At 45.1% G+C, this 26,366-nt stretch overlaps 1 protein-coding gene across 1 annotated transcript in view; it reads left to right on the forward strand.

Annotated features, from left to right (window-relative positions):
- ADGRD2 (adhesion G protein-coupled receptor D2) overlaps positions 1 to 26,366 on the forward strand; it is a 642,994-nt gene that overhangs the window by 455,488 nt on the left and 161,140 nt on the right. Inside the window, exons 23-24 of the mRNA XM_073639770.1 lie at positions 18,300 to 18,426; positions 18,641 to 18,699. Coding sequence (XP_073495871.1) covers positions 18,300 to 18,426; positions 18,641 to 18,699 — 186 coding nt within the window. The remainder of the gene's footprint in view (positions 1 to 18,299; positions 18,427 to 18,640; positions 18,700 to 26,366) is intronic.

The following is a 26,366-nucleotide window of genomic DNA, read 5'->3' on the forward strand; positions in this document are numbered from 1 at the left end:
ACTATTTGACTGTTGGACCGGCGCATCTCGGGTATGAACATTGCCTGGTAATGACAGACCACTTCACAAAGTTTGCAGTAGTGACCCCGACCAGAGACCAGACCGCTGAGTCCGCTGCGCAGGCCATCTGCCGAGATTTCATTCGGGTGTACGGCTGCCCAAAGAGGATTCATTCCGATCAAAGCGCCTGCTTCCAAGGCCGGGTGATGGAAGAGCTACACCGGTTGTACAAGATTGAGAAGTCACGGACTACTCCTTACCACCCTCAAGGAAATGGGGCCTGTGAACACTTTAATCGGACATTGATCTAAATGCTCCGCACGTTGGTGGAAGATCAGAAGGTACGGTGGCCTGAGTTTGTGGCCGAGCTGGTGTGGGTCTACAACAACCAAGTGAATAGAATGATGGGGTTCACTCCTTGTGGCTTGCTGTTCGGGCGAAAGGGGCGAGAGATTACCGAGTTAGATCTGGACCCCGAGGAGGGCTACCCACGGACGGGGGTGTCTTCCTGGGTCTGGGAACATCGGCATCGACTGCAGACCCTCCGACGGTTGGTACAACAAAAGTTTCAGGAGCTCAAACATTATGAGACATTGCCTCTTCGAGGGACAGCTCTGAAGCCCAGGGAGCGGGTGTTGGTTCAGGACAGGTGGCCCCGGGGCAAATTGAGTAGGCAGTGGGAACGGACGCCGCACCGAGTGAAGAGCAGGATTGGCCCTGAATGACCTGTGCATGAAGTTCAACACGAGGGGGCTGAAGGAGCCCCTACCAGAGTGGTTCATCGTAGTATGCTGCCTAAAGATGACGAGGATGGAGATGAATCACCTGCTTCTAGAAAGGGTCCTGTCACAGTTGCCCCAAGCCACGATGTGGACGAAGAACAGTTGTTGATTCTACCTCCGAGCCCCAGCACTCGATTACCTGCAGTCCCCAGTGCAGGCGGCGAGGGAACAACATCGGTTGAAGCCACCAGGCAGGCGGAGATTGGAAATCCGAGTGACCCTGCACCCCCCATCGGTCAGACTGAGTTACGCCGGTCAGAACGGACAACAGCAGGAGTTCCTCCTCACCGTTACGAACAAGATCAATTCATATGGTACTGTATCGTCCAGGAAGTCCAAGAATGTGAATGATTCATGAAGGAACTCTCGCCCGTGGAATGGCGATTTAAAGGAGAGAGGGAGTGTAAGGGGAAGACCGGGGTGTAAGTACTTTCTGAGCAAGGGATCCGGAACTGCCGGGGCCGTGCCTCTGGTTGCAGGGGGAAGACAGACTGCGAGCACAGGAGTCAGGTGACTGGCAAGCTGGGGGCATGTCCAGATTGAGAGCTGGGAGGTCAGGTGACCGAGAGACTGGTGACGTGGGTAGAGAGAGGAAGAGATGAGGACATTTGCGCGGCAAAGCGGAGCTGGGTCCTGCTGAGCAGAGCCGTGTGAGAGGGTCCAGGCTCAGGGTCGGTGGAGCCGTCACGTGAGGTGCAGTGTTATGGACTAGGGGCTCAGCGGGTAAAACCGGAGACCGCCCGCTGCCGCCAGAAGACAGAGCATTGTTTGGGCAGGGAAGCCTGAAGAAATCAACACCGGCCCCAGCTGGCAACTGCCTTGTGAAGGAAAAGAGTCAGCTAAGTGTAAAAACTGTCATTTACAACCGGTTCGACCCCGCTATATCTAGTTAAACCGTGAACTGTCAGTTAAAGACTTTTACCTGCTACTTTCCTTGTTTTCCCCCATATTTTTCCGTGATACTCCCTGCATGCAGATTTACCCTGTTATTATAAACTTCCCCTGTTTATAAACCCTGTATTGGCTGCTCTGTGTTTCTGTGTCGCTGCATCTAAAGTACCCGTGTTACACCTGCACTTCATCCTCCTCAGCCTCCTCTTCAGCCTTCATCTCCGAAATGACCACATCAGTCACAAGCTGGAAGCACTGCAGCACTGCCTCGGCCAAGCAGCAACAGGCTGTGTTGAAGCAAATATGCTTAGATGACAAACCGCACAATGCTGAAGAGTTGTAGACAGCTCTGAAAGAGCAGACAGATCTGTGGCTCACACCGCTGAACCTACAGCCAGGCATGGTCATGTGTGACAATGGCCGGAACCTGGTGACTGCTCTGAGGCGAGGCGAGCTCACACACGTACCATGACTGGCCCATGTGCTTTACCTCGTGGTTCAGCGGTTTCTCAAATCATACCCGGAGCTGCCGGATCTGCTTGTTAAAGTACGCCGCCTGTGTGCCCATTTTAGAAAGTCAGCTACAGCTTCCGCTGCCCTTGCTGTGTTTCAGCAGCGTTTGCAGCTTCCGGCTCACAGACTGGTGTGTGATGTCCCCACACGTTGGAACTCTACACTGCAGATGTTGGGAAGGATTTGTGAGCAGAAGAGGGCAGTTGTTGAGTACCAGCATCAACAAGGCCGTCGGTATTCAGTTCAGACTCCACACATAAGACCTCAGGAGTGGACATGGATGTCAGACATATGTACCATCCTCCAAAACTTAGAGGACTCCACCAATATGGTGAGCGGCGATGACGCCATAATTAGCGCCACCATCCTGCTTCTCTGTCTTCTGAAACGCTTTCTGCTCACAATCAAAAAGGATGCATTGCAGGCGGAGCACGATGAGATGGAGCAAGGAACCATACAGGGTGATTACACACAGCCAAGCCTCATCTCATCCCAACGTGGATTGGATGACAATGAGGAACAAGAGGAGGAGGAGGGAGGACAGGAGCTAGTTTCATGCACTATAGATGGTACTACCTGCACAGCTGTCATACCGTCTGTTCAGCGTGGATGGCCAGAGGACAGAGAGGAGGAGGAGAGCATGGTCAGTCATCCTCTTGGTGAGGACACGGAATTCTTGCCTGTTAGTAGTCTGGCACGCATGGCTGAGTTTATGTTACGCTGCCTTTCACATTCCTTGCGTTCTCAAAATTTGGGGTGACAGTCATTGCTGGTTGGTGACACTTCTAGACCCACGCTACAAGGAGAACTTTATATCTCTTATTCCTGAGGCGGACAGGTCTACAAAAATGGGGCTGTACCAAAAGGCCCTTGTTGCGGAACTATTAAAAAAATTCCCATCTGAGGGCACACTTCGTTGGACAACCAAGGAGTACAGGCGAGAGAGACAAAACTTCAATCCAGCAGAGGCAGGGGAACACTGTCAAAGTTCTGGGAGAGTTTTCTCAGACCCTCCCATCGCACAGGCCCTGAGGCGTGGGGTACTCTCACAAGGAGTGCAAAGTTTTGGAAGATGCTGAGGGAGTACCTTGCAGACCATACCAACGTCCTCTGTGATTCCTCTGTGCCTTATAATTATTGGGTATCCAAGCTGGATACGTGGAATGAACTGGCTCTCTATGCCTTGGAGGTCCTGGCCTGCCCTGCCGCCAGCGTTTTATCAGAGCGGGTTTTTAGTGCCGCTGTTGGAATTATAACTGATAAGTGCATCCGCCTGTCAACTGAAAATGCTGACAGGCTGACTCTTATAAAAATGAACAAGGACTGGATTGGGCCAGACTTCTCAACACCACTGAATGATAGCAGCGTAACATAAACTCAAATCCAGTGTCTTTTCTTGGGAGGTGTATTCCCATGCACCTTTTCACACCCAGACAAGGGTATACACTTCCTTATTTTGGCTATTTGCTTTTGTCCTCCTCCTTCTCCTCATCCTCCACCACCATATCACCAGGGTGACCGTGGTCCGTGATGCAACACACACATAATTTTTTAACTGCTTCCCGACCGCCCACTGTACATAAACGTCGACGCTGCCTGGGCTCTGTGCAGCGCCGACGTTTATGAACGGTCTGTGGTCCCGCAGCCCTCAGGACACCCAGGGTCCTGCAAGTGCTACGGTTGCGGTTCAGAGCGACAGCTCTGACAGGGGACATCATCGGGACCTGATTGGATCAGGTCCCAATGATGTTAACCCTTTGCTATCTTCTATATGCCGTGATCTATAGTGATCGCGGCATATAGAAGATAGTGAAAGGAGAGGGGGTCGTCCACTTACCTCTCCGACGGCCCCCTGATGCCTTCCAGGACCTGCAGTTGTTATGGCAGCTGGAGGTCACATGACTGCCTCCTGATCTGCCATATATGGTGTTCTGCTGAGCTCATGCTGCAGCTGAGTCCAGCAGGAGACAGACAGTGTGAAACTGTCAGCAAACTTCTCATGCAATACTATACATGTCTATTGCATTGCATGAGAACAATGATTAGAAAAATAAAAATTAATGTCCCATACAGGGACTCAGTAAATATGTAAAAAAAAGTCTAAAAAATGTTTTCAAACTGTTAAAAAAAAATCACAAAATGAATAAAAATAAATAAATAAAATATTAAACCAATAAATCTGTATATTTATGCAAGAACAAAAAGAGTACACATATTTGGTGTCGCTGCGTCTGAAACAACCCGATCTATAAAACTGTCACACTAATTAACTCCTTCTGTGCACACCGTAATAAAAATAACTAAAAAACGGAGCAAAAAACTATGCTTTTTGATCATATCGCCAAACAAAAAGTGGAAAAAAATGCTATCAAAAAGCAAAATGGAAATTAAAATGCTACTGCTGAAAACATCATCTTGTTCCGCAAAAAAAAAGCCGCCATACAGCTCCATCAGCCGAAAAATAAAAAAGTTATAGCTCTCAGAATAAAGCGATGCAAAAAAAATATTTTTTCTATAAAATTGTTTTATTGTGTAAAAGCGCCAAAACATAAAAAAATATACAGTAAGTGTAGTATCGCTGTAAACGTACTGACCCGAAGAATAACGCTGCCTTATCACTTTTACCACACGCAGAACGGCATTAAAAAAAAAACTCAAAAAACAATTCCTGAATTGTTTTTTGTTAATTTTACCTCCCAAAAAACGGAATAGAAAGCGATCAAAAAATGTCACGTGACCAAAAAATGGTACCAATAAAAATGTCAACTCGTCCCGCAAAAAACAAGCCGTCACATGACTCTGTCGGCTGAAATCTGGAAAAATTATAGCTCTCAAATTATGGCGATGCAAAAAAAAGCGTCTCTTAGTGTGTGACAGCTGTCAGTCATAAAAACCCGATATGAATCTGGTATCTCTGTAATCGCACCGACCCGAAGAACAAAGTAATCTCATCACTTATACCGCACGAGGAACGGCGTAAAAAATAAATAAAACCAATTCTTCACCTGCTACTGATTTGTTTATTATGTATCCCAAAGATCGCAGTAAGGCTCTTCTCACATTTATCCTGCGCTCTGCGCTGAGCACTTACACCAGAGTTTCCGTGTAAATCTCTGAAAATATGTGATTCAGACGGAATCCATGATGGAAGATTCCCTGTAATGAGGCAGATATAGGCCACTGTGGATGCCATCTGGCCTGTGATCCCACGGTGTCACTTATTTTAGGCGTGCATAAAAGTGCGGTTGGCCACAGTTTTGTGCACTTCTAAAAAAAAGGACACCGCTAAACAGAGGCCAGACGGAGTCCAGAGTAACTCTACTGCCTCATTATAGTGAATGGATCCTGCAGGGGTTTCATCTGAATTACATAACTTGGAAATTTAGATGGAAACCCCCATGTAAGTGCTCAGCCTAGAGCACCAAATAAATGTTACGTAAAATGTTCCCAATAAAAGCTTCAACTCGGTCCTCAAAAAAAGCTAGTCCCCAGTCAGGTTCGTCATCTGTTAAAAATATAAGGGACTTCCAAGTTACTGGTAACAGAAAGGCTCTGGAAAAGCAAAATGGCCCTTGCCCCCCAAAAGAAATTCAGAAAATTTTGTGCTCCCAAATCCAAATGCCTATTCTACAATAATTTGTTCACCAATTGTCAAATAGCGCTCCGTCCCTCCCAGATCTCGCCGTATGGCTAAGTGGTACGATACAGCCACATATGGGGTATTGCCACTTTTAGAAGAAATTGTGTGACACATTTCGGCACCATTTTAACCCATTGCCCTGTGTGAAAATGTAAAATCTGAGGGTAAAACATTTTTTTGTGGTAAAAATACAATTATATTTTCTTCACTGTCCAATGGTATAAATTTAAAAATTAAAAAATACTCACTACTTCCCTAGATGAATTCCTTGAGAGGTGTAGTTTACAAAATGGGGTCACTTGTGGGGGTTTCTGCTGTTTCGGCATGTCAGCGACTCTTCAAATGTGACATGGTGTCTGCAACCTATCCCAGCCAACATAGTGCTCCTTTCTCTTCCGAACCCTGCCGTACACCAAAGCAGTGGTTTTCCCCCACATATGGGGTATCGGCGTACTCAGGAGAAATTGCACAACAAATTTCATTGTGCAATTTCTCCTGTTACCCTTATGATAATGCAAAATTAGGGGATGAAAAACATTTTTTTGTGGGAAAAATGTGAACATTTTATTTTTACAACTCAATATTATAAACTTCTGTGAAGCACCTGGGGGTGCAAGCTGCTCACCACTAATCTAGATAAGTTCCCTAAGGGGTCTAGTTTCCAAAATGGTGTCAATTGTGGGGGGTTTCCACTGTTTAGGCACATCAGGGGCTCCCCAAATGCAACATGGCATCCGCTAATTATTCAAGCAAATTTTACATTAAAAAAGTCAAATGGCGCTCCTTCCCTTCCAAACCCTGCCGTGCGCCCAAACAGTGGTTTTCATCCACATATGGGGTATCGGCGTGTTCAGGAGAAATTGCACAACAAATTTCATGGTGCAATTTATCCTATTACCCTTATGATGATGCAAAATTAAGGGATGAAAAACGTTTTTGTGGGAAAAATGTGAAAATTTTATTTTTACAGCTCAATATTATAAACTTCTGTGAACCACCTTGGGGTTCAAGGTGCTCACCACACATCTGGATAAGTTCCCTAAGGGGTCTAGTTTCCAAAATGGTGTCACTTGTGTGGGTTTCCACTGTTTAGGCACATCAGGAGCTCTCCAAACGCAACATGGCGTCTGCTAATTATTCAAGCAAATTTTACATTCAAAAAGTCTAATGGTGCTCCTTCTCTTCCGAACCCTGCAGTGCACCCAAACAGTGGTTTTCCCTCACATATGGGATATCAGCACGCTAATGAGAAATTGCACTACAAATTGTGTATTCCATTTTTTCCTGTTACCCTTGTGAAAATAAAAAAATTGGGTCTAAAGTAACATTTTTGTGAAAAAAAGTTAAATGTTCATTGTTTTCTTCCACATTCCAAAAATTCCCATGAAACACCTGAAGGGTTAATAAAATTCTTGAATGTGGTTTTGAGCACCTTGAGGGGTGAGGTTTTTAGAATGGTGTCACTTTTGGGTATTTTCTGTCAAAAAGGCCCCTCAAAGTCACTTCAAATAAGATGTGGTCCCTAAAAAAATGTTTTTGTAAATTTTGTTGGAAAAATGAGAAATCGCTGGTTAACTTTTAACCCTTATAGCTTCCTAATAAAAAAAAAATTTTGGTTCCAAAATTGTGCTGATGTAAAGTAGACATGTGGGAAATGTTATTTATTAATAGAGATGAGCGGTGTTCGACTCGAACTGTTCGCCAATCTCAAATTCGAGCTGTTTTGGGCGGTGTTCGAGCCGTTCGGCGAACACGAACGATTTGAAAAAAATTCGGCTGTTCGAGGTTATGTTAGATAACTGTTCGTGCACCAAAATCATAACTGGATTTTTTCTCCGTAATGATGAAAATTAATGTTAATACGTAGTTTGAGTGTACAGCGGGGAGGGGAGAGGGGCACGGGATGGATCTCTGCAGGAATAATGAAGATCTCCATTTTTTTTTCTCTTTCCCGCATTTACAGTGGGGAGGTGCAATCTGTCAGCCTATCAGCAGCGCACACATGGAGCGAAGTGCTTTTTTTCACACAAGCAAGGGCATGTGTCATTGGCAGTGTATGTCACATGTCCTTGCCCTATAAGACCCAGCCATTTTCCCCGTCGCCACCATTTTCTCACTGCTGCAGCTGCGTGTTAGACGGCACCGCTGTTGCTGTGTGCGCTATACCTTGTTAATTTCAAGCCAATTTTCGCACAAATCTACAGATAGCTTGGGAGTAGGGAAGAGTTCTGATTGCAGTCCTTTTAAGGACTAGGTTACATCATTTCCTACGACTTTTATCAGGCAGGTCTGTGCTCTTAAATAGATGGGTTGGGAGTAAAGACTAATTGTAATTGCAGTCCTTTTCAGGACTAGGTTACATCAGTTCCTATCAGTTTTTGCCAGGCAGGTCTGTGCCAGTGCTGTGCAAGTTTTTTTCACAGCATTTGGCTAAATCTAGCAAAGCAAATCCTTTTTGGCCTATTGCAGAGTGTGTTAGTCAGTGGAGTAGCCTATCTGTGTTGCAAGCTACACCACCTGTGTATAGAATACCAATTTTTTTACTTCACCTAGTGAAGTAAAAACTTTTGGGCATAGCATCATTCTATTAGTCCATCTATACTAACCTCCGCCAGGTTGCAAATTCAATATAATATTTTTCTGCATCTAGCTCTGAAAAATATTTCGGCTTCTAGCAGTGTGTGGGACTTGGTCTATTAGTCCATCTATACTGACATCCATCAGGTTGCAAATTCAATATAATTTTTTTCTGCATCTAGCTCTGAAAAAATATTTGGGCTTCTAGCAGTGTGTGGGACTTGGTCTATTAGTCCATCTATACTAACCTCCACAAGGTTGCAAATTAAAAATAATTTTTATCTGCATCTAGCTCTGAAAACATATTTGGGCTTCTAGCAGTGTGTGGGACTTGGTCTATTAGTCCATCTATACTAACCTCCACCAGGTTGCAAATTAAAAATAATTTTTATCTGCATCTAGCTCTGAAAAAATATTTGGGCTTCTAGCAGTGTGTGGGACTTGATCTATTAGTCCATCTATACTAACCTCCACCAGGTTGCAAATTAAAAATATTTTTTATCTGCATCTAGCTCTGAAAAAATATTTGGGCTTCTAGCAGTGTGTGGGACTGGGTCTATTAGTCCATCTATACTGACCTCCATCAGGTTGCAAATTCAATATAATTTTTTTCTGCATCTAGCTCTGAAAAAATATTTCAGCTTGTAGCAGTGTGTGGGACTTGTTCTATTAGTCCATCTATACTGACCTACATCAGGTTGCAAATTCAGTATCATTTTTATCTTCATCTAACCCAGCCAATACTTTTGGCCTAATACCACAGTTTGGCCACTCAGCTCTGCTCGGTTCCCATCCATTGTTTTTTTGTGCAAACAACTCCAGAGTTGTGAATTAGTTAACCACCAAAATGAGTGGAAAAAGGCCTGCTGCTGGTGGAAAGGGGAATAGGCGTGTTGGGAAGGGGAAAAAAGGTTGTGTCCGTGGGATAGGTGTTAAAGCAACAGTAACATCTGCAGATGAAAGACCATCTTCCAGCCAAACTAAAATGTCTACTTCTTTTAGCGGACAATGTGATAAGATCCCTTTCTTACGGCCACGCCAATCGCTACAAATTCCAGATGAGGCACAAAAACAGCAGGTGCTTCAACGGATATCAAGTTCTCCTTTAAGTGGGCTCTCCTCCACTTCAACTTCAACATCACAAATACTCCAGTCCTCAGAGGTGTCACCCCAATCGCACTTGCTTCCTCACAGCTCCCAAATCTCCAGCTGCCCGTCTGAGTATGGGGTAGAACAGATGGTTGAGTCTGCAGAGCTGTTTACTCATACTATAGCCTGGGAATCAGAGGTCGGCTCCAGAGCTTCTGTGAATACAGACGAGGAAATGAACTGCACTGATGCCCAGAATCTTTATGAGTCCGATCCAGGACCAGACGCAGAAGGTTCTGACCATAATGTAGACCCTCATTCCCAAACTGTAACTACTGTTTGTGGAGACAATGAGGAAGACGATGATGAGACTCAAATACCTGATTGGAGCGACAACTTTAGTTTTTTGTCAGGGCAGGAACAGGTTGGCTCTGAGGACGATGGGTGTGATAACACACAGGGTGATGATGATGAGGTTGGAGATCCCACTTACTGTCAACCCACAGTCAGCCAAGAGATGAGGTCAGCAGAGGAGGTGGAGGAGGATGCTAGTAACGACGAGGTCAGGTTGCGCCTTCCTGTACAGAGACGTAGTACTGGAAGCACGTCAACAACTGCATCCTCAAACACAACTCTGCCTCTGACCACAAGTTGTGGTGGCTCTTCAGGTCGCATGGGTGCTAAGCCTTGCATAGCCTGGGCATTTTTTCAGATCGATAAAGATGACCCAACTCGTGTTATCTGTAACATTTGTCAGCAAAAGCTAAGTAGAGGCCAAAAAATACATAGTTTGAGTACTTCATGCATGAACCGGCACATGGACATGAAGCATAAGTTGCAGTGGGAAGCTCACTGTGCTACAATGCGGCCTAGCCGGCCGGGCCAACCACCGTCTGCCACATCTTGTGCATCCGCGGCCTCTTCATCCTCTGTGACTGGGGGAACAGCAGTCACACCTGTTTTGGGATGCAGACCTGCCACCTCTTTACCCGCAACAGCCAGCGTGATTGGCAGGTCATCATTTTCTTTGGAGGTGGTAACACCAGCTGGTGTTGAGCGCTGTCCGACATCGACAGCACCACCTTTGGATCAAGGAAACCTAACATGTCCGCCTGCATCTTCCTCACAGACCGGCAGTTTGCCGGGGACACCCTTATCAACCCCGTCTAAGCACAACAGCCAGCCCTCGGTCCCTCAGATGTGGACAAGTAAAAGACCATTTCCTCCTAGCCATGAGAAAGCTAAGAGGTTGAATTTCACCATCTGCAAGCTCTTGGCTACAGAAATGCTGCCTTTCCGCCTGGTGGACACAGAGGATTTTCGAGACCTTATGTCCGTCGCAGTGCCCCAGTACCAGATGCCCAGTCGGCACTACTTCTCAAAGAAAGGTGTGCCTGCGCTCCACCAGCATGTCGCACACAACATCACTGCTTCTTTGAGAAACTCTGTGTGTGACAGGGTGCATTTCACCACAGACACTTGGACGAGTAGGCATGGACAGGGGCGTTACATGTCGCTGACTGGGCACTGGGTAACTATGGTGACAGCAGGACAAGGGGCATGAGGACAGAATACCCTCCCAGAGCTGTTGCTTAGATGTGAACTGCCTCCCGCCATCATAGACACTCCTTTTAATGATGGGTTCTGAATGGGGTAGAGGTCAGGGGAGCATGGGGGTCACACCATAAGTTTGTCCCCTTTTATGCCCATATCAGCCAGAGATGCAGATGTGTTATGTGCAGCATGAGACTGTGCATTATCATGCATGAAAATGATCTTGCTGTGGAATACACGGTTCTTCTTCTTGAACCATGGCAGGAAGTGCTGTTTGAGAAACTCCACATACATTATGGAGTTCATCTTTACCCCTTCAGGGATCCTAAAGGGGCTGACAATCTCTCTCTCCATGATTCCAGCCCAAAACATTACTCCACCTCCTCCTTGTTGGCGCTGTAGCCGTGTTTGCGTGGGGTGTCCATCAACTTGCCATCCTCCACTCCATCCATCTGGACCATCGAGCGTTGCACGGCACTCATCCGTGAACAAAACTGTTTTGAAGTCAGTCTTCATGTATTGTTTGGCCCACTGGAGCCATTTCTGCTTGTGTGCAGTGGATAGATGAGGTCGACAGGATGGCTTACGCACAGCTGCAAACCTCTGAAGGACCCTGCATCTTGTTGTTCGGGGGTCGTTGGAGGCACCAGCAGCTTCAAAAACTTGTCTGCTGCTATGACCAGGCTTTTTTGCTGCTGCTCTTTTAACCTGACGTAATTGCCTGTAGGAAAGAGTCCTCAATTTGCCCTTATCAGCACGCACACGTGTGTACTGTGAATCAGCTACATACTTCTTGATTGCCAAGACACTTCATCCTGATCATCGCACAATGTTGATTGTAGTCATGCCTTGACCTAAACACTCCACAATTTGTTGCTTCTCAGCAGCCGACACATCCTTTTTCTTTTCCATTTTGGCAGAAAATGTAGGCTGCTTAATAATGTGGGACAGCTTTCTTAAGTAGTCTTGCCTTTTATTGGACACACCTGCCAAACTAATTAGCACAGGTGTCTGCAATTGCTTACAGTGATATAAAGAGCCCTGACACACATCACCATCAATGAGTTTAACTGACAAACAAACAAATTCTTCCCTTATCACTACTAAACACTTTTTGCATAATAATTTGGAACACAGTGTACATGTGCTTTTCCACAAAACACCAGTGGTTCACGTAGTGAATCTTACAGTTCTAACTTGCCAACCGTGGTCTGTATGGAGTTGTTCAATAAAGGGCCCAAAATTAAGATAACATAGATGAGAGAGGTCTCTATGAATAGGAATTCCTAAGTATTTGATACCCTGTGAGGGCCAGGCAAAGGGAAAGTTGGACTGGATGGAATCCTGTATGGATTTGGGGAGGGAGACATCGAGGGCCTCAGACTTCGCTGCATTGATTTTAAAATTTGACCATGTAACAAAGTGATCTATTTCAGCCATAACAGCAGGGATGGATATATGTGATTGAGTGATATACACTAGGACATCATCAGCAAATAGAGAGCACTTGTACTCTGTGCCTCCCACCTCAATCCACCTAATTTTGGGGTTATGGCGAATTGATGAGAGCAGGTGCTCCGTCACTAGGATGTATAAGAGAGGGGACAGAGGACATCCCTGCCTTGTCCCATTGGTGATTATGAATGGTGATGAAAATGTTCTGACGCGCCCCCTGGGCCTTGGGACACCCGGAGCCGGACCCTTTTTGGTGGATGCTGGTGGTTGTAGTCTCCGTGGCGGCGACCCGGTTCCGTGGCTCAGGGCGGTCAAACCAGTGGCGGAACTATTTATGTGGTTTTGATGTTTAAATGTCCGACTACGCCACTCGTGGATTGCGGTCAGAGTGAACCGCCGCTGCAGGCCAGACCACTGAGGCTGGTGTTGTTGGTGCAGCTGAGCGTAGTATAACTCCCCACGGAGGAGTATAGCCTCAGGGCAGTGTATGCGGAGGATGGGGGTGATGGTGCAGGGCAGCAGCAGTACCGACACGGAGTCAGTGATGCAGTCCAGGGCCTTTACTCACGGTTCTTATTATCCAGACCGCTTCTGCAGGTAACTGCTGCCCACGTCGTACTGTGCTCACCAGGTGAGGGGCTCAGACAACTCCCAGATAACTTTGGAGCGCTTCACAGGACCCCCTTTGTGTGTCCTTTGTCTGGCCTTTCTTACCAACGCTTCTGTCCGGCTGCCTCGGGCCTCCTCTTGGTAAACTTGGCGTCAATGCACCCAGGAACTGTTTCCTCCCTCCTCCTGCACTACAGGGTTCCCCTTCCTCAGTGTTCCCTCCCCCCACTCCAGCCAGGGACAGGGACTGTCGTGCCCATCTCAGGGGCATATTGGTCGCCCTGCCCCACGGCAATGTGGTGTAATGCATGCAGGTGTCCGGGTCCTGATCCACACTCCATCCTTACCTGAGAGTGAGATATCACACCTCTGGGTGAGGTGCAATACCTCTGTAGCAACCGAGCCCTCGGGGTGCTACAGTTCCATTTATCTTCAGCCTAGGTGACGTATTGCGATACAGGGCCGTGATTTTGGCTATAAAAGGGTCCCCTAGACCCCTACCCCAAGCTTTTTAAGAGAATAATATATGGCATGCCAGGAGACTCTATGGAATGCTTTCTCAGCATCCAACGAGAGTATCTAATTACAAATTTTTAACTGCATCTAGCCCAGGAAATACTTTGTGCCTAGTAGCAGTGTCTGCTAGTCAGCGGATTATCCCAGCTGTTAAGCAAGCTACACCACCTGTAGTTTGGACACTTAATTTTTTCAAAGGAAATGCTTTGGGACCCCGGGATACTCAGTGAAGAGCATCAGGAGGCACCCCAAGACATAGGGGCTGGGACTGGCGGTAGGATGCCTTGCGGTGGACCGCCGAGCTCGATCCTTATAAAAGCTTTTTAACTGCAGCAGTTTTAGTGGACGCTACTGGAGCTGGAATTACGCAGCTTCTGGCATGAGACTTGCCCTCCAATAGATCCTTGTAAAAGGATTTAAAGTGTATTCATTCAAATTAGAGAGACAATTTAAATTAAAAAGCTTAGACCTGCCTCCACCACAGGGGGCTCGCTCGACCCACCAGCGGACAGGCACCAGTATTGGGAGAGGGGGGCTGGCCGTCAGGGTCCACCACGGCTCTGGCACAAACCCGGCGACACGGAGGTGGCACGGGCAGGAACGGACTGGCTGTGTCGGCTTCTCACTTTTTGGATTTTAGAAGGGCATGACATGCCTATATCTGTGTCTCCCCCTCCTTTTACTCCTCCACCTCTCTTCTTTTCGCATGACTATATGTACTAGTCACTTTTCCATGTGTTAGTTATGTCTTCTGAGCAGTTTGTCAGCTTTTGGACACCTTTGAAGGTGTTTTCTATGTGTTTTTGTTTGCCTGCCATTGGTTTTAACGGTGTTCGACGAACCGAACCGAACTCGAACACTACGGGGTTGGCTCAACACTATTTATTAACTATTTTGTGTGACATATCTCTCTGATTTAAGGGCATGAAAATTCAAAGTTTGAAAATTGCAAAATTTTCGCCAAATTTCCGATTTTTTCACAAATAAACATAAGAGATATCAAAGAAATTTTACCACTATCATGAAGTACAACATGTCTCGGACAAAACAATCTCAGAATCAGGGGAATCCGTTGAAGCGTTCCAGAGTAATTACTTCATAAAGTGACAGTGGTCACAATTGAAAAAATTGGCCCGGTCACGAAGGCAAAAACAGGCTCTGGCGCGAAGTGGTTAAAGGGTGTTTATGATGCCCGTAAAAAAATTTTTTTATACAGTATGTTTATGTATACCCCCCAGGGGTAAATGTTTGTCAGCCCATACACTTAGTGCATGGGCATTACAAGTATAGGAGGCCCGCTCCTTTCTAATGGGAACATTTTTTTATGAGGCCCTCCTCCACGTCTCTTCCAAGGGGCACTGAAGTGCCTCCAAATTTTTGGCAGCCCTTGTATTCACTGCATTGGCCAGCATTATGGGAGACTCTCTCCTTTCTAATGGGAATTTGTCATTACTGTGGCCCTGATCTATGTGTCTTTAAATTCTTAGTGAAGTTTTTCCTAAAATTGGTCAGCCGTTGGACTCATTGCATACCCTATAACTGTATAGCAGACCCTATCCTTTCTAATGGGAACATGTCGTACTTGTTACTGTGGCCCTGCTCTGTGTGTCTTTAAATTCTTAGTGGGGTTTTTCCTAAAATTGGTCAGCAGTTGGACTCACTGCATACCCTATAACTGTATAGCAGACTCTCTCCTTTCTAAATGGAATTTGTCATTACTGTGGCCCTGGTCTATGTGTCTTTAAATTCTTAGTGGGGTTTTTCCTAAAATTGGTCAGCTGTTGGACTCACTGCATACCCTATAACTGTATAGTAGACTTTCTCCTTTCTAAATGGAATTTGTCATTACTGTGGCCCTGCTCTATGTGTCTTTAAATTCTTTCCCAAATTTTGGCAGCCCTTGCAGTCACAGCATGGGCATTACCACTATAGGAAACACGCTCCTTTATAATGGGAACATTTTTTTTACTGAGACCTTCCTCTATGTCTCTTCAAAGGGATATTGGGTTGCATCCAAATTTTTGGCAGCCCTTGCAGTCACTGGATATGCAATAACAGTATAGGAGACCCACTTGTTAATAATGGGAACAACAAAGCATAGCCGGCTGATGGCTCTCTAACAATAGCGAGGGCTGACTGCTGACCTTTTAAGAATAGTAAGGGCCGTCTGATGTCCCTATAAAAATAGCCTTTATGACTTTCAGAGTCCCTCCATCATAAATAAAACAGGATGTGTCTGATGATGTGTCACACACCACATTGCCAGATAAGGTTGTAAAATGTTAAAATGACATTTCCCGGTGAATGCATTTGTCTTAAAAAATAACGTAAAAAAAACAAAAGAATAGGATCTTTCTTTAGTATAAAAAACAGCGTCACCAATTTAACCTCAATGTAATCACATTGTTCAGCTCATGCACCTCCTCCTCCATCTCCGAAATGACCACATCATTCACAAGCTGACAGCACTGCAGCACTGCCTTGGCCAAGCGGCAACAGGCTGTGCTGAAGATAACATGCTTAATGCTTAATTGACAAACCACCCTGCGCTGCACAGTTGTTGAAAGCTCTAACACAGCAGCCTGATCTGTGGCTCTCACTGCTGAACATACAGCCAGGCATGGTCATGTGTGACAATGGGCGGAACCTGGTGACGGAGAAATGACAGCTGGAGTAGATACAGTTTCCCCCTATGCCAGTCCTTTCACCGAGCTAAATACAACTCTCGGCAAAAAAAGCTGTGGACTGGCTCTGTACCGTCCCTGGCCACATTCACCTGTCCACGTGTTTGTGGGTACGCGGTCCTTCCCAGAAAGTGCATTGGGGAGGGCACGGGTAATGTTGTAGGACCCATGCTTGTGGAAGGCGGAGACGATACCAGGAGAAATAATGGCGGCTGGGGACCGAGTATGGATACCCGGTCGCCGCCGCCATAAGATTGTGGATAGCTTCTGCCTCCACGAGCCTAAAAGGCCATATTTCAAGTGCAAGCAGCTGCCAAGAAATCTGGCAGTTTAGTGTTGCGGCCTGTGGGTGGGTGGCTGGCTGCATACTTGCGCTTGCACTCCAAGTAACAGAAAACTAAGCAGATGGTGGCCTCTATCATCATCATGGCCTCAGCTCGGCACTATGAACTCTCCTGAAGGAGAAGCCAGGGCCCACCGGAGGAGCCTCCGGTTCTCTGGTGGGCCTGTCCAACCCTGCCGAGAAGCAGCCCTGGCTAAGAAAAGTGTGGGGGAAGGTTCCCGGACACTCTATGGCTGCTTTTTTAGTGTGGATCGGACATGCTTATGCATGTTATCTCTTACACCGTATTGCAGATCAGGCCATTGTCCAACTTTGTATTCATGAAATTAAATGCGCAAAGAAAGATGTTTGTGTGTCAAAGCACCACCGACAAGTGCGAGTTGATGTTGAACGGGCTACCATTGCTTCTGCAACAAGCTGCATTAGAGAACTTCTTGGGAGAAATGACACCCAGGGTAAATACGGTTTCCCTCTATGCCAGTCCTTTCACCGAGCTAAATAGAACTCTCAGCAAAAAAAGCTGTGGACTGGCTCCGTACCGTCCCTGGCCACATTCACCTGTCCACGTGTTTCTGGTTAGGCGGTCCTTCCCAGTTAGTGCACTGGGGAGGGCACGGGTAATGTTGTGGGACCCGTCCTTGTGGAAGGCGGAGACGATACCGGGAGAAATAGTGGCTGGGGACGGAGTATGGACACCCGGCCGCCAACGGCATGAGGTTGTGAAAAGCTTCCGCCTCCTCGAGCCTAAAAGGCCATATTTCAAGCGCAAGCATCTGCCCAGAAATCTGGCAGTTTAGTGTTGCGGCCTGTGGGTGGGTGGGTGGCTGGCTGAATACCTGCGCTTGCATTCCAAGGAATGGGGGAGGGAAAACTGAACTCTACACTGGGACAAGGACATGGACGGTGATTGTTGCAAGTCTGCAACGACAGGTGCATGGCGGGAGGCATCTTCGCATGCGCCAAGGATCACTTATGATGAGCACACATTTTTAGGCAGTGACCTGGGAGTCAGAAATGCTTCCAGAGGTCTTCCCCATGCTGTTCCCATGTCTTTTCAGCACTGTATGCATGTGTCTGATGATGTGTCACACACCACATGGCCAGATAAGGTTGTAAAATGTTAAAATGACATTTCCCAGTGAATGCATTTGTCTTTGTTGAAAGCAATGCAAAAGTGCAAAAACGCATCAAAAACGCTACGTGTGAACATAGCCCAAGGTGTGGAGGAGTATTTTTGGTTTTGGTTATTTATTTTGCCTTATATACAAGTCATTACCCTGGAAAGAATGTTCCTTAATATATTTCCCTGGAAAATCCATTTTGGTTTTGTTTTTGTATGTTTTATTGTGAATCCGTAAAAGTTGCATCAGAAATGCTTCCAGGAGTCTTCCCCATGCTGTTCCCATGTCATTTGAGCACTGTTCCCATCGATTTGGGCAATTTTTAGGCCTTCTGCAGACCGCCGGGGGGAGCCGCCTGAAAAATGCTTGAGTTTCCCATAGACTTGCATTGGGCTCATTGCTCGGGTCGAGCACCCGAGTATTCCAATTTGCTTGACCCGAGCAACGAGTATTCGAGCATTTTAGTGCTCGCTCATCACTAGTCTTATTATATAGACCTTAAATAGGTTTTCTTTTTAATTTCAGAACTGTTCCCAGCCAACAAACTATATATCCAGCCCAAGAAATACCACATTGGACATTGGTAAAGCATATCTGAGCCCTCCTAAGAGCAACTTATCACATGTACCTTCAAAAATCAGCAGTAATAAGGGTAAGTGTACATAGCTGTGGATGAACCTTTATGGCAAATAGAGCTATAAGCCATAATCAACAGTCGTAATTATAAATGTGCAGTATAAATAAGGATGACAAAAATAAATGACAAAATGTTCTAACAATGTTAAAGGTTTCTCATCTAGGCAAGTCTTACAAGGATACTGAAATTGTAACTAAACAAAGTATGTATATTTGTATCTGTTTTTCAGGTCACGTGGTATCCAAACAGCCTGTTAACATTTATTCTATCTTGTCAACTGATAACGCAGTGAGTTACTATCATTAGACTAATTTTTTTTATTTGTTGCAATGAATCTCTTTTTTCTGTAAAATCTGTACTTTTATGCCCATAAATTACAAAAGTATTTTCGGAGTGATATCTTTATTGGCTAACCAGAAAAAAAATATATATATATATATGCAAGCTTTCAGAGCACAGAGGCTCCTTCTTCAGGCTATATTACAAATGAATTGATAAGACAAAAGGCACAACATTTAAGAGATATTACAGCAAGACATTTGTTCATGAGGCGTAAGGGGTGAAGTCTCCTAATGATAAGTCAAAGAGACCAAATTTAGGGTTTTTAGTTGCAAATGGCAAGTCTGTGGGAATGTTTACATCGATTTTTCTGGCTAATATGGTACCACAGTATAACTTTGTATTGTACGTTATGGTAGTGTGTAAATGTTTTAGGCAGGTGTGTAAAACATGCTACAAAATTATTTACATTTTATGTTCTTTTTTGTTCACTCACTTTGCATTTTTTTGTTATTTATAAAAATAAACTATTAACATTTCACTTTCACAGTACTGCAAGCATAATAGACCTTATTATTAATGATCATTCAGTTCCCGCACACTTTCCATTATTGTAATTTGAATTGGCCACTTTTCTAATGTAGTAGTGGGGAAGGACGTAGCCTTCCTGTGGCACTGAAAGAGTTAAAGGGGAATGTTCCCATAGTTAGATCTCTCTGAGCTGCCGTTAGGTCCAGTTAAGGGGTTAGCTGTGATGATCCAGCCAGTAGAGTAGAGGGGGAACTTAGCGCCATGATCAAGCATAGAGTGTGTATAAAGCTTGTTTCTGATATAATTCCTTGTGGGCTATAATATTGGTAACCAGCCACAAGATGCCACTGTTCCGGGCACAGTTGATAGTGCAAGACTGCTAGCAGGATTGCAGGCACATATGACAGTGAAGGGTTAATTGTGTGTGAGGAAAGCCCATAGAGGGTGGGCGCTTTAGAAAACGTGTGGTGAGTTTCCAGAAAAATCAGTGAGAGTTTGAACAGAGAACCATACAGGCAGCCTAAGTATAGTGGCTGCTAGGGCAGACGGGAGCCCCATACCCCAGACAGTAGGATCACCAGAGTGAAGATTCCCTACTCAAGAGTCCTATTAGCCAGCCGGAGAAACTCAACAGAGGTATTAAGGACCTGGGACATATTCTGTCTGCAGGCTGCAGAAGAAGCTAGGACTCAAGGCTAGGACGTGGGGAGCAATAGGATCCAGATATACTGTCACTGGTGAGGAAGATTATCTAGGGCTAGAGAATAGAGCCACAGAGATGCTTCACTTAAAGAGGGAACCAGGGCTGAAGTTGTTTCCAGTAACTGTGAGAGAGATGACAACCTGTTGGGCCTTATCCATTATATCTGCTTGTAAATATTGCACATATTCCTCTTATCCGAGTAAAGTCCCAGTTATAGCTAAGAATCTTGTGTCCTCTGAATTTATTGCTGCCCTGGTCCCAGAAGAGAAATGCCTGGAGACAGCCGCGACCGGATGGTCTGAAGTAAGTGGAGAGCACCACATATACTGCAGCACATCAGAGGGAGGACACACTTTGCCCGTAGGGTGCCATGGCGAGCAGGGGCCACAGCTCACCCCCGTCTACCTTGCTGGGGCACCTTACATATGGGGGGGGTGTCTTCAATCTTTCCTGACAGCAGATGTGGGGGATAAGAAAAGTCAAGCAGTTAGTTCGTTGGAGTGCCAGGAGTTAAAGGGGTTTTCCCAAGAACAAAGTTAATTTAAATCAGCATTTTAATCAATAGATCTTTGAATAATAATAATTTCCACAATTGGATGGGTTTAAAAAGATGTTCCTGTGCTGAGATAATCTTATAAAAGTGCCCCTACTGTGTACTGTGTACTGTGTAATGGCTGTGTCTGACCGTGCAGGACCATGGTCTGATCATACCACAGCTCCTGGGCAGGGGGGGGGGGGAGAAAAAAGAGTATACGGACATTACAGCATGGGATCACAGCTGATTATTTCTTGAGGTAAAACATTACTTAAAAACAGGCAATGAAATGTTTTGCCTCACAAAAATAATTATTTACTATCCCCTGCTGTAATGTCTCTATACTCTTTTACTTCCTCCCCTGCCCAGGAGATGTGGTATGATCAGATCATGTTCCTGTACGGTCAGACACAGCCATTACACAGTACACAGCAGGGGCACATTTATAAGATTATCTCAGCACAGGAACATTTTTTTTAAACATATCAAATTGTGGAAATTCTTTTTTATTCCAATATCTATTAATTAAAATGTCCATTGTTCGTGGGAAAACCCCTTTAATGTCCTGGAAAACTCCTTTATGGGGTTATCTAGGACTTTTTAATTATTTTACTATGGTCCTAAGAACTAATAGGCAGGTAGTTGCTACCTACCTGCCTGTTGTGCCTGGCACACATCTCAATCAGCACAGACCGCTCCTGCGGGTGATTCAATGGCTCCTGCTATCATGTTGACAGAGCAGCAGCTCCTTTTCAGCTCTGTTCTGTTGTCGGGACGGGACTGGACTGCCGACATCATGCTGACTGACAGCCGGCTCCCCGCTGCTTAACTGCGGGGAGTTGGATGTCAATCAGAATAACGTCAGCAATCACAGCCAGTACATAGAGCAGCCCGGAAGAGGAAGAACTGCTCTGCTGATGTGGAGCAGCTGAATCGCCAGGTAGAACAGGCAGGTAGTTAGCAAATTAGTTCTAAGGTCCATAGTTAAAAAAAAATAGTCCTGGAAAGACCGATTAAGATATGACATAGTCTTATATACTCCTTTAGTAGTTAAATCAGAGAAACAATTACATTAATAAAAAGCTGAGTTAATACTTTTTATCATGTATTTCGATATTTAGCATGATATTGTGTGTCGTCCTTTAGAGTGATCAGTACAAATGTGATTTATTTTGCAATTCAATTTCCAGTGAACTGATTAGGAAATACGAAAAAAACACATTTCTAGATAAAAAGTGATTAGAGGGATTTTAAACAGAGCTCCTGTTGATGATTAAATTAATCTCTTCAGATTCATTCCTGCCACCTACTGATCAGTTACTCACACTGAACATATGAAAGTGACTTAAGAGCTTAGAAAAAAGACCAATGTTTGTTAGAGTTTTCAATCTCTAAAACATAAAATTCTACCTTTTCAAATGCCAAGGACGCACTTTTTTTTTTCCTCTTGAAGATGAAGACAAAACGAAAAAGTAACTGACTTGAAAAAGCGTTATTTATTGCCATACTGCTTACAATGATTGTATTGAAAAACTAAACAAAAGCCACCGAAATGGTGAAAATAATGTCAGATGGTGTGTTTTAGAGCAGGTAAATGGAGGCAATTGTCTAACTCTCCTTTAAAGGGGTATTCTTACCTTAGACATATATGGCAGGTAAATGGCATTTAATGACATGTAGTCAACTTACTGGAGCAGAAGCAACAGGGAGAAAATGTAGTTACTTTTTCCCTGCAGCCGCTCACTTCTAGTCATTGGGGCAGTGCAGAGAGCGGTTACCGTCACTGCTCGCAATACAGTGAGAGCACCCATAATCTCTCCCTTGCATTTCATTTTCTCATTTTTTTCTAGTAAGCCAGCTCCAGGAAGTTGAAACATTATTTACCCACAGATTAACCCTATATCTGCAGGTGAATAACATTTCTGGAGGTATCATGTTCCCCTCTACTAACAAAGAAGTTAATACAACTTCAAACTTGCATGGAAACCTATCCATTAATTCTCTGGTCACGCTTATCCAGTGGTGGGTTCCCTGTTTGCATTAGTGAAACTATGCCCCCTTTGCAGACCATGGTACGTTCTGCAGACCACACCCAGTTACAAGTTCCTCCATCATCAGTACATGAATACAGCACCAGAACCACCATCAGGACATGAATATAGCACCAGAACCACCACCATAAGAATATGAATACAGCACCAGAACCATCACCATGAGTATGTGAGTACAGCACCAGAACCACCACCATCAGTATGTGAATACAGCACCAGAGCCATCATAAGTACATTAATACAGCACTAGAACCAGCATCATTACATGAATATACCACCAGAACCACCACCATCAGTATGTGAATACAGCACCAGTACCACTATCAGGATGTGAATATAGAACCAGAACAACCATCACCAGTACGTGAATATATCAGCAGAACCACCACCATCAGTACGTGAATACAGCACCAGAACCACTATCAAAATGTGCATATAGCACCAGAACAACCACGATCACTATTGGAATACAGCACCAGAACCACTACCATCAGTATGTGAATACAGCACCAGAACCATCATCAATATGTGAATACAACACTAGAACCATCACCATCAATACGTGAATACAGCACCAGAACCACCATCAGTATGTGAATACAGCACCAGAACCACCATCATAGGTATATGAATCCAAACCACTATCACCGGTACATGAATACAGCACCAGAACCACATCTCCTTATCTGAACTTGACAGCTTCATGTATGACTGAGGCTAGGGTCACACGACTGTATATTCTCTCATCTGAGAGAATATGGCCGATTATGCTAATCACACTTAGATCAGAGTGTGATCGGATTCTCTCAGATGAGGAGTAGATGAAGAAAAACATGTTTTCATCTTCTCCATTGTAGTAGTAGAGCATGGCACGCCCTCCTGTCAGCAGGTGCACAAGTGCGAGCCGTAGTATAATATCTATGAGGAACTTGGCAGTCAATTGATCTATAAAAAAGATGATTTATTTGCAATCCACAATGAACATATAAGATGTTTCGGTCTCAGTTTAGACCTTCTTCAGATATACGGATTGCCAGAGAAGAAGATAGGACTCAATGCTGAAACTCTACTATATGTTCCCTGTGGATTGTGAATAAATCATCTCTTTTCCCCTCACCCATGACAGCACCATACGAGAGAGTAGGACCCGCCCCTGTTACCAGACAGGAAGCCCTGAGCACAAAATAAAAAGGCAACTCCCACTTCCTCCTTCAAATGTGGTTTCCTGTCCTCAAGGATGTAGAAGCCTAGAGCACACGGCTGGAGCAGCCGTGAATCATGGAACATCAGTGAATCATGGAACATCAGTGAATCATGGAACACCATGCTGTGTTCTAAAGCAACCTCTAGTAAATGGCAGTGAGCAGGGACCCAGTTGGGCTCTGAAATGCTAAAATCAGTCTGGAAGAATCTACATTTAATAATTCCGTACCTACCTACGTTTGCTAGGCTATTGAGCTTCATGGCTAGGCCTAATGGCTTGTGTGTAGAGCCTCATGGCTAGGCCTCATGGCTTGTGTATAGAGCCTCATGGTTAGGCCTCATGGCTTGTGTATAGAGCCTCATGGCTAGGCCTCATGGCTAGTTCTCATTGCTTGTGTATAGAGCCTCATGGCTAGGCCTCATGGCTTGTGTATAGAGCCTCATGGCTTGTGTATAGAGCCTCATGGCTTGTGTATAGAGCCTCATGGCTTCTGTATAGATCCTCATGGCTTCTGTATAGAGCCTCATGCCTAGGCCTCATGGCTTGCGTATAGAGCCTCATGGCTAGGCCTCATGGCTTGAGTATAGAGCCTCATGGCTTGTGCATAGAGCCTCATGGCTAGGCCTCATGGCTTGCATATAGAGCCTCACGGCTAGGCCTCATGGCTTGCGTATTGCGCCTCATGGCTAGGCCTCATGGCTTGCGTATTGAGCCTCATGGCTAGGCCTCATGGCTTGCATATTGAGCGTCATGACTAGGCCTCATGGCTTGCACATTGAGCTTCATGGCTGGGCCTCATGGCTTGCACATTGAGCTGCATTGGCTGGGCCTCATCCCTTGCGCATTGGGCCGCATGGCTGGGCCTCATGCCAATTCAGGTCTGGGCTTATGTCTCATGTTGTCCTGTCTGAAGTTTTTTTCAGACCGCTTCATAGGTGCGGAAAACCCTGCCACGTTAGGTCTAGGATTTTCCTCAGCTGTCTGTCTCACGGTGGGTTGCCCGGTTAGCCAGGCAACTTGGGGCTTGTAAATCTGTTTCACTAAGGTCTCAAAGCTTCATTACCCTTTACTAGCAATATTACTGATATTGGTAAGGAGGGTTTCTGGACGATGCCCTTGGCCTGGGGTGATTCTATTAAATACAGTCCAAAGGATAACTGCTGAGTAACAGGTCCAGTCAATCCCTCATACTTGGATAGCATATTGAACTAGTCTGCATTTACCATCTATGTCCCAGTGGCCTTCTTGGTAAAGGTGTGAATAAGGGCGCTAAAAAGAATAATACCAATTTAAGTCCAGTTGATCTTCACAATCTAGGATCATTAGTAACGTAACATAGGTTGAATAAAGACCTAGGTCCATCAAGTTCAAGCTTTCTCCCCCAATTGTACTCCCTACACTAACTTACTAACTTACTGGGACTAGGCCTCACAAATGTATTACCATTTTTATAACTGCACTATTACAGTTATAATGAACCAGTTTATAATATTTTTTTTAATTCGTTTTATTTTTTTGTATTTCTAATAATAGTATTACTAAAATCCCTATACCTAAAAACTGTTGATCCAGAAGACGGCAAAACCGAGAACACATTCAGCCAATTTGCATCAGGGGGGAAAAATTACCTCTTGACCCTGAGAAAAGGCGATCAGTACTAGAAACCCATAATGTTATGTGTATGGAGGAAATCATCCAGCCTTTTTTTTGAAAGCTGTTACTGTCTGCCATCACTACCTCTTGTGGTAGGGAATTCCACAGTCTGACTGCTCTGACTGTAAAGAACCCTTTCTTATTTAGGTGCTGGAATTGCTTTTTTTCCACCCGTAATGAGTGCCCCCTGGTCCTTATTATGGTCTTTGGAGGGAATAAGTCTGTACTGATCACACATATATTTATACATGTAAATGGGATCCCTTTCTGAGGAGTCGTTTTTCTAAGCTAAACAAGCTCAACTTTTTCAACCTCTCATCATATGAGATGCCTCCATCCCTTTAGATGAACTGGCTGATAAACATCTACAGCTCAGTCCCCCCCCCTCCTGGTTGAAGGTGCAAGAGGGACATGGCTGCGTTAAGCTTAAAGAAACCACTGTAAGTCCAGCTAAAACTCCTACTTGGAGTCTTCGAATGACCTTTTGAACGTTAAGTGATTAAACTCTCTATACCCCATATCCCCCTGATAGGGAATGGTAAAAGGAGCTGCGAGTTGTACTTACCAATGGGGGGGGCTGTAAAACCAACATTTGCTCCAATCTACCCTCCTTGTTTAGAGTGATAATAAACTTGATCGTGCCAAGAGGGGCAGCACTATACCGGTCTGACCTCATAAGGGAAGTATGAGTTGGACTCACCGGTAGGGAAATTGATAAACCACCAATTGTAAGATAAACTTGATTGTGCCAAGTAAGGCAGCATTATACCGGTCGGCCTTCCTAAGGGAAGTGCGAGCTGGACTCGCCGGTATTGGAGGATGATAAACCACCAATTGCCTTAATCTATCCTCCTGGTATGGAGTGGTAAGATAAACTTGATTGTACCAAGTAAGGCAGCACTACCGGTCGGCCTTTCTAAGGGAAGTGTGAGCTGGACTCGCCGGTATTGATGGTTGATAAACCATAAATTGCCTCAATCTACCCTCCTGATTTGGAAT

Source organism: Phyllobates terribilis, unplaced genomic scaffold (assembly GCF_046119375.1).
Source record: "Phyllobates terribilis strain yellow unplaced genomic scaffold, ASM4611937v1 Scaffold_7__3_contigs__length_470593459, whole genome shotgun sequence".
Lineage (NCBI taxonomy): Eukaryota > Metazoa > Chordata > Amphibia > Anura > Dendrobatidae > Phyllobates > Phyllobates terribilis.